Source organism: Ascaphus truei, chromosome 9 (assembly GCF_040206685.1).
Source record: "Ascaphus truei isolate aAscTru1 chromosome 9, aAscTru1.hap1, whole genome shotgun sequence".
Classification (NCBI taxonomy): domain Eukaryota; kingdom Metazoa; phylum Chordata; class Amphibia; order Anura; family Ascaphidae; genus Ascaphus; species Ascaphus truei.
In genome coordinates, this window is record NC_134491.1 from 54,726,098 (window position 1) to 54,739,337 (window position 13,240).

General features: G+C 38.1%; 1 protein-coding gene and 1 long non-coding RNA gene across 8 annotated transcripts in view; one reads left to right on the forward strand and one right to left on the reverse strand.

Annotated features, from left to right (window-relative positions):
- The window catches only part of LOC142503048 (uncharacterized), a 129,433-nt gene that overhangs the window by 81,109 nt on the left and 35,084 nt on the right, over positions 1–13,240 (reverse strand). The gene's annotated exons all lie outside the window — the stretch shown is intronic.
- Positions 1–13,240, forward strand: part of AHNAK2 (AHNAK nucleoprotein 2) — a 76,564-nt gene that overhangs the window by 34,647 nt on the left and 28,677 nt on the right. For all 4 annotated transcript variants that reach the window (XM_075614922.1, XM_075614925.1, XM_075614923.1 and 1 more), the window contains one exon: positions 1–13,240. This exon is cut by the window's right edge and continues 28,677 nt beyond it. In XM_075614922.1, coding sequence (XP_075471037.1) covers positions 1–13,240 — 13,240 coding nt within the window.

Sequence of the window (13,240 nt, forward strand, 5' to 3'; positions counted from 1 at the left end):
GGGAAAGATATCAAATACACGTCCTACGGTGATGCAGTTGCCACTTCTGAAAAAATTGAAGTTGACCAAACCGTAAAAAAACGGGAGCATAAAAAGAAGCGGTCGAAAAAAGAAAGGCTCTCCTGGCCCAAGTTTCAGTCTATTAAAAATACAACATTTCTAGGTCACAGAAGGTCACGGAGCACATCAGAGACAAATGAAGATGAAACCCCAGAGACTTCGTCAAAACTGACTGAGGCTCACTTCCAGGAAGGAGAAATCTATACAGAACAGAAAAAGGAGGCTCAATATCAACGAGAATTTCCTGGAAAAGGGATGGAACTCCACAGTAGGAAAGTGACAGATGGAGAGCACATCGCAGAGATAGAACACAAAAAGGTTTCTGAACCGCACAGAAGATCAAAAGAGAAAAGAAGCTTAGACAGCAGTATAAACGTACGTGTTGATCACCACGGCATGCCTAAAAGCCAGCTCAAGAAAGGACTGTCTTTCAACTCTTCCATTTCTTCAGGTAAAGGGCCTGGGAAGGCTGCAGAATGGCAAGATGACAAACGAGATGATTTAAGTACATTTTCAGTTATTAAAGAGAAGTGTCCTGAAGTGGAAGTTATCATAGTAAAGGAGAAAAACCTGCCATCACCATGCACAGTATCACCAATCCCCAAAAAAGATCGAATAACAACCGCGCATAACGTTGAGACCACTGTGTCTGAAATCCCAGCGCTCACACCCCAGATATCTCAAACACAGCTGAGCACAACAGAAGTGCAGATTAGGCAACTACCGCAGCATCTTTACCACGATACCATTGCGCAAGGTCAACAACAAGTGTACGATGATACTGCAAGTCTCACACAACAAGAAACAGAAGGTGGAAAACATACAAAGACAAAGCTAACAAAGGCAACGTTTGAAATTGCCCATCCCTCTCATAAAGAAGTAAGAACAAAACCCAAACAGCTTCATTCTGAAGATCATGATATTAATGTGGAAATCCCACATGCCGGAAGAAAAGGTGCAAGGGAAAGTCGAGCAGAGGGGGCAGATTGGAGCCTGAATATTGACGCACACCCTTCCACAGGAATTAACACAACACAAGTCAGAATTTCAGAGGCAGAACAAGGAAGTACAAGTTTTAAACCTCCAAAAAGAATTGATGATGCTGTTGCTGTAATTGAACCACAAATTAAAACATCAGAACGAGATAGAGAAATTGAAAGAGGTAGCAGGGAAGATAATAATGAGATGGACTGGGAGTCAGCTCTAGAAGCTGAAGATTATGAGTGGAAATTTAAAATACCTGTACTGCAAATGCCATCATTTGGCATCTCGGAACAGGAAGAATCAGATATTAAAGCCATAGATCTTCCAGTTGAACAAAAGCCTCCAGAGCAACAGCCGCAGGTGTCAGGGTGGAAATTCCAAATGCCAATTATCAAAATGCCCAAATTACCAAGACTACACAAGAAATTAGTCAAGTCTGAAGACGAGGACCAACCTAGTGCGATCACTGTAAATATTGATGCTAAAAGACCTGATATAACATATTTTCAGAGGAAGGATTCTGTAGTAAAGGTTGACGCTCCAATATCAACAGGAGTGCATGTAGAAGTAGACCATTCACTGAAGACTAAAATGGAGAAAGCAGACTTTGAAAGACCTGGAATGCAAATATTTATTCCAGAAATCCAGGTACCCGCTGTGGGGTTGTCTACCGCAGTAGATAAAACAATTAATGTAGCTAAAACATCAGGGGCAGAAGAAAAACAAAGAATTCTTTCTATGTTTGATGAAAATACTTTACTGACATGTGACAGTCTAATACTTCAATCAGACTTACCTGTGTCAGACCTGAATCTCCCTACCTCAGACACAGAGAAGCGTCAAACTAAAACGTTTGATATTTCCATACTAAAGAGAACAGAAATTGTAAACATCCCAGCAGAATCTACTCAATCAGAAGTGGAAGTATCAACCATTGACATGATTTCCCCAGATCAGATTTTAGCTGACAAAGCTGTCCTGGATGGAGAAGACAAAGACAAAACAAAACTGACATTGGAATATGAAACAAAATATACAGACATTGATGCTGGAAGCAAGGAGGGTGTAATGAGGATGCCAAAATTCAAAATGCCTTCTTTTAGTTCATTCACGAGAAAAGGAACAGGCAGTGCCGAAGAAAAGGATGGTATCAAAAATCTAAGAGAATCCTCCTATGCAACAGCAGCAGATATTGAGATCAAAGATCTAGACAGTGAAAACATTGAGAGTAGCACTGAACCAAACGTAGAGGGTGAAGAAAGCATATTCAAAAAAACTAAAATGAAAATACCAAAAGTTGGAGTATCACTCCCCCAATTTAAGGGACATAAAGGTCACTACAGTGTGTCCAAAGCCGCGCTAAGTCTAACCAGTGATGAATCAAATGAGGATCAAAATCAGCTGACGTTCCCTTCAGCTATAAATGATATTGAAGAAGATCAAGAAGTCCACGTGTCTGTTACATATTTTGATGGTGACCGTGAGTTGAAAGTTCCTGGCACAAAAGAATGTGAAGTATCCAGTGAAGTTCTTCTAAACACAGCCAGTATGACAGTCCAAAGGGGCACAACAAGCAAGATTGACTTTCCTCATTTTCAAATGCCAAAACTGCGTGTGGCAGCATTAGGCGACAGCAAAATAGATACAGAAGAAGAGCTGGAACAAACCACAGTGAATATTCATTCTTCAGCATCAGCAGTAGATGTAAATGCAGATGATATGACTCTTGATGCTCCATTAGTAGAAACTATCAGTAATGAAACTAATGTAGATTCTTCAGGTTATAAAATCAAAATGCCATCAAGTAAAATGCCCACGTGGAGCATATCGGACAAAAGGACTGATATTGGTTTCCCATCAGTGGATACTTTATCAAGAAGAGATCAGAGTAGAAGTGAAGTTGGCACAAGAGAGTTAGAAATTGAGGGTTCGGAAAGCACTGAAATTGAAGAAAAAGAGTCAGAGAAGCAGAGCAGTTCTTTTAAAATGCCAACTTTTAAATTACCTTCATTTGGTTTTATTGGGTCAAAAGTGAAAACAAGCCATCCTGTTGGTGAACCAAGTGAGCAGAGACAGAAAGATGCTCTTGCAGATCTGGAAATTAAGATGCCCATTACAAGTGTAGCTGGTGAAACAACTGAAAAAAAAAACAAAAAAACAAAGGGCAAAATAAAAAAGTCTAAGAAAAAGTCAGTCGATTTGGAGAAATCTCCCATCAAGATAAACATCCCAGAGATGCCGATAAAAGAAACACAACTAAAGCATGCAGAGTTTTTCATTGCACAGAAGGAGACTATTAGTTTAGATGATTTCAATGCGGAGGTTTCTTCTGCCGTATCCGCTATGAGCAAAGAGCAAGAAAAGACAGAAGGCATGGAGGGACATGTTACAAAGGTCAACATACCGAGTGGTTATGAAGTTGGGAAAATTCAAGATCTGATTACCACTGAAATTAAAATCCCATCCAGTGACGAGTTGAATTATATATATGTTTCACAAACAGCAACCAATGTGATTCAAGACAACGCAGAAGTGGCAGAAATCACTGTTCATTTTCCTCATTTCCTACTGCCAAATATATCTGCTGTGATGCCTGAAAAGAAGGAGGATGGTACAGGTGAGGTCATTGAAAGAAATACAGTAGACATTTCGTCTTCAAATGTGGCAGGAAATGCAGAAGCAGCTCCATTTACAAATGAGACTTCAGCAGTAGAAAATAGGACTGAAACCTCTGGGAAAGGAAAGGAATCATCAGGTTGGAAAATCCAAATGCCATCAATTAAAATGCCTACATTTCATAAATCAGACAAAAAGACTGATATTAATGTTTCATCTTTAGACACAGCAATGTCTAAAAAAGTGAGCATTGTGGAGAATAAAGAAAAGGAGCTGAACACGGAAAGTGAATTCATCTCTGGAGAAAGTGACCAGGGGAAACACGAAAGTCCATTCAAACTGCCATCCTTGAAACTCCCTTCACTTAGTCTTGTTGGAACAAAAGGAAAAACAAGTCAGGTTGTTGATGAAGCAAGTACGGGAAACCAGCAGGTCTTACTCCAAGCAACAGAGATTGATACTGAAATCGCTGAGATAATCAAAGGAAAGACGGAGAAAAAAGTAACAAAGACCAAAAAAAAGAAATCAATAACTGAAATGAAAAGTGATGAGGTCGACATACATGTCACCAAATTGGAAGGTGATATGTGTTTAATTAAACAAGATGGTTCAGGGACTGATATTCCGTCTGCAAATGCTGATATCACGGTTGAAAAAGAAAAGTCAGGAGTCACTGTTATAAAGGGCATGCTTCCAAAGGTCAAGATGCCTAAATTAGAGTTATTCACACCATTTAGTACAGATTCAAAGCTTGATATGGAAGTCAGTGTACAAAAACCTGATACTGCTTTTCCTCCGTATGGTTCTTTTGAGTGTGGGGGAGACATTCAAATGGACAGACAGGTCCTATCAGTGGATAAATCAATGGAGGTAAAAGTTTTTGACACAAAGGAAAGTAATATGTCAACAGAGGTTATTAGAAAAACAGATCATGCAATGCTGCCTGCCCAATATATCAACATTCAATTCCCCCACTTTCAGATGCCAAAAATTGGTGTTATTGCCCATGACACCAAGCAGATTGAAGTAGGCAAAAGAAGCAAAGTGGAAATTCCCTTTTCACAGCTAGCAGTGGACACTGACATTGATGACATATCTGTTGAAGGAGAAGTCGAGAAGAGGAAGCCTAAAACTTTTGAGAAAATGGGAGAATCTTCAGGTTTTACAATTCAGATGCCAGCTATCAATGTACCTAAACTCACACAATCTGATGGGAGTGTTTCATCAGCAGTCTTTCAATTGGAAAAAGATACTAGTAATCTTGGGATCAAAGAAAGGACATTGGAGATTAAAGGAGGTGTAGGTGCAGGAGAAAGAGAACTGGAGAAGCAAGAAAGTTCTTTCAAATTGCCAGCCTTTACACTTCCCACATTTGGTTGGACTGAAACAAATAAAAAACCATGTCAGGATATTGTTGAAATAGGAGAAGAAAATGACTTAGCTCTAAAAGGAGCAGCCGAATTAGAAAGCAGAATTGAATACCCCGACTTCCAAACGAGAAAGCTTGATCTCATGGTACCTGAGTATGAGGATGAAGGTGCTGATATAAATCTTGAGAGAGAGAAACTGGTTATTCCAGTTCCACCTTTACCCATAAGTACAGAAGATTCTGTAGTTAACATTGAAACATCAGAGATGGATGTAATTGATGACTCTTCTAATGAACAAAGAAAAGATTCCTCAGGTTGGAAAATTCCAATCCCGACTTTCAAAATGCCTACATTTAGCAAAATTGACAAAAGAGGGGAAAAGCCTAAAACTAGTGCACAGTCCGTGGATATTACATTTCCCCCTGGTAAGAGTAATGTTGATGAAACAACTTTAGAGACTGAGAATGTAATACGCACCACAGTAGATGAAAATGAACCTGAGAAGCAGGAAAGTTCTTTAAAACTGAAAACCTTTAAGATGCCTCTGTTTGGTCGCATCAGAATGAAGCAAGAAGCAAGCCAAGATACTGGTATTGTAAGGGAAGCAACACATGAAAAAACTCCCCCAGCTCTATATGTAAATGGATCAATCACAGATACCAATGCTGAAACTTCAGAAATGAAAGGTAAAAAAACAAAGAGTAAACAGAAAAAGCATAGGACAAAGCAGGAAAAACACATTTCAAAATCTGAAAGCCAAGAAGTAAGCATAACCACATTACAGAAGGGAGAGATAGAAATACCTATTTCAGAAAAAGAAATGATACATATCGCTGATGTAGAAGTTGAGATTCCGGTTACAGATGCTGATATTGAGAAAAAGAAGACGAAAGGCATGAAGGGTCATCTGCCAAAGGTAAAAATTCCTAAATTAGCATTTTCTACACCTTTTACTAAGGATGCAAAGGTGAAAATACCTGACTGTACTCTTCCTGACCAGAATCTGATTGTTCAAAGTGGTGAGAATAAATATGAGTTGTTTCCGGATGGCACTATCGAAGAGGACAAACACGATGAATCAATTGATGTGAATATTTCCAAAGGAAATGTTCATGATATATCAACAGAAATGTGTCTGAAAAGCACAGATTACATAGTTCCTGAATCTAAAACTCAATTACATTTTTCTCATTCCATAACACCACATTCTGATATTACCCTCCCTCTCATTAAAAAGGAGGGTGACTATGAGAAGCATGGCAAATATAAATTAGACATGTCATTTACAAAGACAGCCAAAAGTGTGGAAGTAGCGGTCAGCTCTGCTGAGACTCCATCAGAAGGAATTCAGGTAAAAAGTTCTGAAGAAAGAGAACAGACTTCAACCTATAAAATGCCAACAATTAAAATGCCGTCATTTCACAAATCGGACAAAAAGACAATGGATGTTGACATTGATATTCCCTCTGTAGTTATTTCATTAAAAAAAGATAAAACTGATATTGAGGTGGTAGAATCCAGGACTGAAGGTGAAATATCTCAGTTACATAAAGTAAAAGAATCTTTGATCTGTGATAGTTCTTTTAAACTTCCAACCTTTAAATTACCCTCAACTGGAAAGAAACAGAAAACAAGGAAGTTTGCAGGTGTAGGAAGAGATGAGGAAGAACACGATAGATCTCTTTCTCAACATGATTTGTTTGTCCAGGCAGATGACACTGAGATTACAGAAATTCAAGTGGCAACCACAGCTGATGCCATGGAAACAACTGTCAAGGAATTAGGTGACGCTAAACGTCCTAGTAAAAGGGAACCATCAGCTGAAACATTTCTGCAAATAACTGATACATCTCTTCAAGAAACAAAAAGCAAAATTGATTTTCCTCACTTTCAGATGCCAAAGTTTGGTTTTATGTTACCAGAAGTTAAAGATGCAAGCAAAGATATTTCAGTTGCAAAATTGTCTGGGCGTGCAAATCTTGCTGACCTTACTGTTGCAACAACAGAAGACAATGTCCATTATGGAACCTCAGAAGATGAAGGAAAATGTACAGACTGGAAAATACAAATGGCAAAAAATAAAATCCATACATCTACAATAACAGGGCCAGCAACAGATGTTAAGGTTGAAAGTGTGGTGGAAGGAAGAGATGATGATGCTTACTCATCCTCTTTAATAATAGGGGGACATCATCTAAGTGAACAGAAAAATGAAACAAATATTGAGCAAAAAAAGAAAGATATTTTTATTATGAAACCAAAACTTCCAAAAGTCTCAATGCCTATTGTAGAATTCTCAAAGCTTTCAATCTTAGATTCAGTTGAGATGCATCCTAGTGCACAAACATATATTATAGACATTCAAGTTGACCAACAAAAAGCTTCAGCACTAAAACCAGGATGTTATGACAAAGGGATGCCATCTCCTGATGTATCTGTTCCTTGGATAGCTCCTGGTGCAGAAAAAGATTATATATCAACAGAACTTATTCTAAAACAATCTGATGTGTCAATTCCAAAAGCAACAACCACAGTCACATTTCCTCATTTCTCAATGCCAAAGATAGGCACTAAAGAGATACATTATATGTCAGCTAAAGACACTGAAAAAAATGAATTGGATGTTTCTAAAACATGGTCAAAAGGAAGAATAGCAACTACTCAAATTACAATGAAACCAACAGTAACTGATGCTAAAATTGAAACTGTCGAACAGGAAAACGAACCTTCAAGTTGGGAAATACAAAAACCAAGACTAAAAATGCCAATGTTTAGAAAATCTGATGAAAAGGCTGACATTGTTTATTCTGAAGATACTGCACTACCGAAAGATGACATTGAAATCAAGGTTAAGGGAATGGAGTTGAAGACTGGGAGTGTCATGATGGAGCTAGAAACAAAAAGGGCGCCTGAACAACAAACCATTAAACTGCCATCCTTTAGTCTAAGAAGCAAAAGAGAGACAACAAGCCTACTTGTAGACAATGTAAGTGAAGATGATCACATTGTTGCTGTCCAAGCCCTTGAAGCAGACCAAGAGATCAAAGTTGGAGAAGTGGAATTAAAAACTGCTGCAATAGATATTGATAAGGAAAAAGCTGCAGAAGAAATTGAGCAGACAGGGAGCAAAACAAAAAAGTATAGGAAAAAGATTACAAAGGTGGAAAAGACAATCTCAACAGTAAAAAGCCACGGGGAAGACATAATTGCACCCCAAGATGAGGATGATTTACCATTCTCTGAAATTAAAACTGAGAGTGCCCATGGTGATTCCAAAGATATGATGCCCAAAACTGAAATTGCAAAAATAATCACAAAAGAGAAGACAGCTATAATCTGTATGAAGGAAGAAGGTACAGAGTTTAAGATATCAAAAGCAGCCTTTACCAAACCTTCTGTTACTGAATCAGAAGTGGACATTGAATACAGTCTAGAAAAATATATTATTGATCTTCTTCAAGATGATATGACAATTCATAGAGATACAGATGAAGTTGACAAAATTCAATCTGTAGCCGATTCCGACATCAAAATTTCATCTCTTGAAGTGACAACCGAGGTAAAGGTTGTGAAGACAATGGAAAGAGTTGTGCCAACTGAGTTCACTGTAGACAAAAGCGATGTAACGGTTTGTGAGACAAAAAGTAAGATTAATTTCCCCCACTTTCAAATGCCAAAGATTGGGTTTGGAGCCACTGTATCTACAGATGATGATTCAATTGAGAAAACTGAAAAGGGTAAATTGGATGTTACTTTAACCAAGTCAAAAAGAAGTGTGGAAGCTGCAGAATTGACAGTAGAAAGTCCAGCAATTGATGCTAAAGTTGAAACTGTGGAGCAAGAAAAAGAATCTTCAGGCTGGGAAATACAAATTGAAAGAGGAACAATGCCAAGGTTTAGAAAATCTGATAAAAAGGCTGACATTGTTTATCCTGAGGATATTGCACTACGGAAAAATGACATTGAGATCAAGGTTGAGGGTATCAAGTTGAAGACTGAAAGTGTCATAATGGAGGCAGAAGAAAAAAAGGAGTCTGGGCAGCAAGAAAGTGCATTCACAATTCAAACTATTAATCTACCCTCCTGTACTGTAAGAAGCAAAAGAGAGACAACAAGCCCACTTATAGACAAAGTAAGTGAGGATGATCAGCTTTTTCCAGTCCAAGCCCTTGGAGCAGATCAAGAGATCAAATTTGGAGAAGTGGAATTAAAAACTGCTGCAATAGATATTGATAAGGAAAAAGCTGCAGAAGAAATTGAGCAAACAGGGAGCAAAACAAAAAAGCATAGGAAAAAGATTACAAAGGTGGAAAAGACAATCACAACCGTAAAAAGCCATGGGGAAGACATAATTGCACCACAAGTTGAGGATGATTTACCTTCCTCTGATGTTAAAAGTGAAGGTGACTTTGGTGATTCCAAAGGTATGAAGCCCAAAACTGAAATTGAAAAAATAACAACAAAAGAGAAAACAGCTATAATCTGTATGAAGGAAGAAGGTCCAGAGTTCAAGATATCAAAAGCAGCCTTTACCAAACCTTCTGTTACTGAATCAGAAGTGGACATTGAATACAGTCTAGAAAAATATATTATTGATCTTCCTCAAGATGATATGGCAATTCATAGAGATACAGATGAATTTGAGAAAATTCAATCTGGAGCCGAATCCGACATCAAAACGTCATCTCTTGATGTGAGAACCGAGGGAAAGGTTGTGAAGACAATGGAAAGAGTTGTGCCAACTGAGTTCACTGTAGACAAAAGCGATGTAACGGTTTGTGAGACAAAAAGCAAGATTCATTTCCCCCACTTTCAAATGCCAAAGATTGGGCTTGGAGCCACTGTATCTACAGATGATGATTCAATTGAGAAAACTGAAAAAGGTCAATTGGATGTTACTTTAAAAAAGTCAGAAAGAAGTGTGGAAGCTGCAGAATTGACAGTAGAAAGTCCAGCAATGGATGCTAAAGTTGAAACTGTAGAACAAGAAAAAGAATATTCAGGCTGGAAAATACAAATGGAAAGAGGAACAATGCCAATGTTTAGAAAATCTGATAAAAAGGCTGGCATTGTTTATCCTGAGGATATTGCACTACTGAAAGATGACATTGAGATCGAGGTTGAGGGAATCAAGTTGAAGACTGAAAGTGTCATAATGGAGGCAGAAGAAAAAAGGGAGTCTGGGCAGCAAGAAAGTGCATTCACAATTCAAACCATTAATCTACCCTCCTGTACCGTAAGAAGCAAAAGAGAGACAACAAGCCCACTTGTAGACAAAGTAAGTGAGGATGATCAGCTTGTTGCAGTCCAAGCCCTTGGAGCAGACCAAGAGATCAAAGTTGGAGAAGTGGAATTAAAAACTGCTGCAATAGATATTGATAAGGAAAAAGCTGCAGAAGAAATTGAGCAAACAGGGAGCAAAACAAAAAAGTATAGGAAAAAGATTACAAAGGTGGAAAAGACAATCTCAACAGTAAAAAGCCATAGGGAAGACATAATTGCACCACAAGTTGAGGATGATTTACCATTCTCTGATGTTAAAAGTGAGGGTGCCCATGGTAATTCCAAAGATATGAAGCCCAAAACTGAAATTGCAAAAATAATCACAAAAGAGAAGACAGCTATAATCTGTATGAAGGAAGAAAGTCCAAAGTTCAAGATATCAAAAGCAGCCTTTACCAAACCGTCTGTTACTGAATCAGAAGTGGACATTGAATACAGTCTAGAAAAATATATTATTGATCTTCCTCAAGATGATATGACAATTCATAAAGATACAGATGAAGTTGACAAAATTCAATCTGTAGCCGATTCCGACATCAAAATATCCTCTCTTGATGTGAGAACCGAGGTAAAGGTTGTGAAGACAATGGAAAGAGTTGTGCCAACTGAGTTCACTGTAGACAAAAGCGATGTAACGGTTTGTGAGACAAAAAGTAAGATTCATTTCCCCCACTTTCAAATGCCAAAGATTGGGTTTGGAGCCACTGTATCTGCAGATGATGATTCAATTGAGAAAACTGAAAAAGGACAATTGGATGTTACTTTAACCAAGTCAAAAAGAAGTGTGGAAGCTGCAGAATTGACAGTAGAAAGTCGAGCAATGGATGCTAAAGTTGAAACTGTAGAACAAGAAAAAGAATATTCAGGCTGGGAAATACAAATGCAAAGAGGAACAATGCCAACGTTTAGAAAATCTGATAAAAAGGCTGACATTGTTTATCCTGAGGATATTGCACTACGGAAAGATGACATTGAGATCAAGGTTGAGGGTATCAAGTTGAAGACTGAAAGTGTCATAATGGAGGCAGAAGAAAAAATGGAGTCTGGGCAGCAAGAAAGTGCATTCACAATTCAAACTATTAATCTACCCTCCTGTACTGTAAGAAGCAAAAGAGAGACAACAAGCCCACTTATAGACAAAGTAAGTGAGGATGATCAGCTTTTTCCAGTCCAAGCCCTTGGAGCAGATCAAGAGACCAAAGTTGGAGAAGTGGAATTAAAGACAATCACAACCGTAAAAAGCCATGGGGAAGACATAATTGCACCACAAGTTGAGGATGATTTACCTTCCTCTGATGTTAAAAGTGAAGGTGACTTTGGTGATTCCAAAGATATGATGCCCAAAACTGAAATTGAAAAAATAATCACAAAAGAGAAGACAGCTATAATCTGTATGAAGGAAGAAAGTCCAAAGTTCAAGATATCAAAAGCAGCCTTTACCAAACCGTCTGTTACTGAATCAGAAGTGGACATTGAATACAGTCTAGAAAAATATATTATTGATCTTCCTCAAGATGATATGACAATTCATAGAGATACAGATGAAATTGAGAAAATTCAATCTATATCCGAATCCGACATCAAAACTTCATCTCTTGAGGTGACAACCGAGGGAAAGGTTGTGAAGACAATGGAAAGAGTTGTGCCAACTGAGTTCACTGTAGACAAAAGCGATGTAACGGTTTGTGAGACAAAAAGCAAGATTCATTTCCCCCACCTTCAAATGCCAAAGATTGGGTTTAGAGCCACTGTATCTACAGATGATAATTCAATTGAGAAAACTGAAAAAGGTCAATTGGATGTTACTTTAAAAAAGTCAGAAAGAAGTGTGGAAGCTGCAGAATTGACAGTAGAAAGTCCAGCAATGGATGCTAAAGTTGAAACTGTAGAACAAGAAAAAGAATCTTCAGGCTGGGAAATACAAATGCAAAGAGGAACAATGCCAACGTTTAGAAAATCTGATAAGAAGGCTGACATTGTTTATCCTGAGGATATTGCACTACTGAAAGATGACATTGAGATCAAGGTTGAGGGAATCAAGTTGAAGACTGAAAATGTCATAATGGAGGCAGAAGAAAAAAGGGAGTCTGGGCAGCAAGAAAGTGCATTCTCAATTCAAACCATTAATCTACCCTCCTGTACCGTAAGAAGCAAAAGAGAGACAACAAGCCTACTTGTAGACAAAGTAAGTGAGGATGATCAGCTTGTTGCAGTCCAAGCCCTTGAAGCAGACCAAGAGATCAAAGTTGGAGAAGTGGAATTAAAAACTGCTGCAATAGATATTGATAAGGAAAAAGCTGCAGAAGAAATTGAGCAAACAGGGAGCAAAACAAAAAACTATAGGAAAAAGATTACAAAGGTGGAAAAGACAATCTCAACAGTAAAAAGCCATGGGGAAGACATAATTGCACCACAAGTTGAGGATGATTTACCATTCTCTGAAATTAAAACTGAGGGTGCCCGTGGTGATTCCAAAGATATGATGCCCAAAACTGAAATTTCAAAAATAATCACAAAAGAGAAGACAGCTATAATCTGTATGAAGGAAGAAGGTCCAGAGATCAAGATATCAAAAGCGTCCTTTACCAAACCTTCTGTTACTGAATCAGAAGTGGACATTGAATACAGTCTAGAAAAATATATTATTGATCTTCTTCAAGATGATATGACAGTTCATAGAGATACAGATGAAATTGAGAAAATTCAATCTATATCCGAATCCGACATCAAAACTTCATCTCTTGAGGTGACAACCGAGGGAAAGGTTGTGAAGACAATGGAAAGACTTGTGCCAACTGAGTTTACTGTAGACAAAAGCGATGTAACTGTTTGTGAGACAAAAAGCAAGATTCATTTCCCCCACTTTCAAATGCCAAAGATTGGGTTTGGAGCCACTGTATCTGCAGATGATGATTCAATTGAGAAAA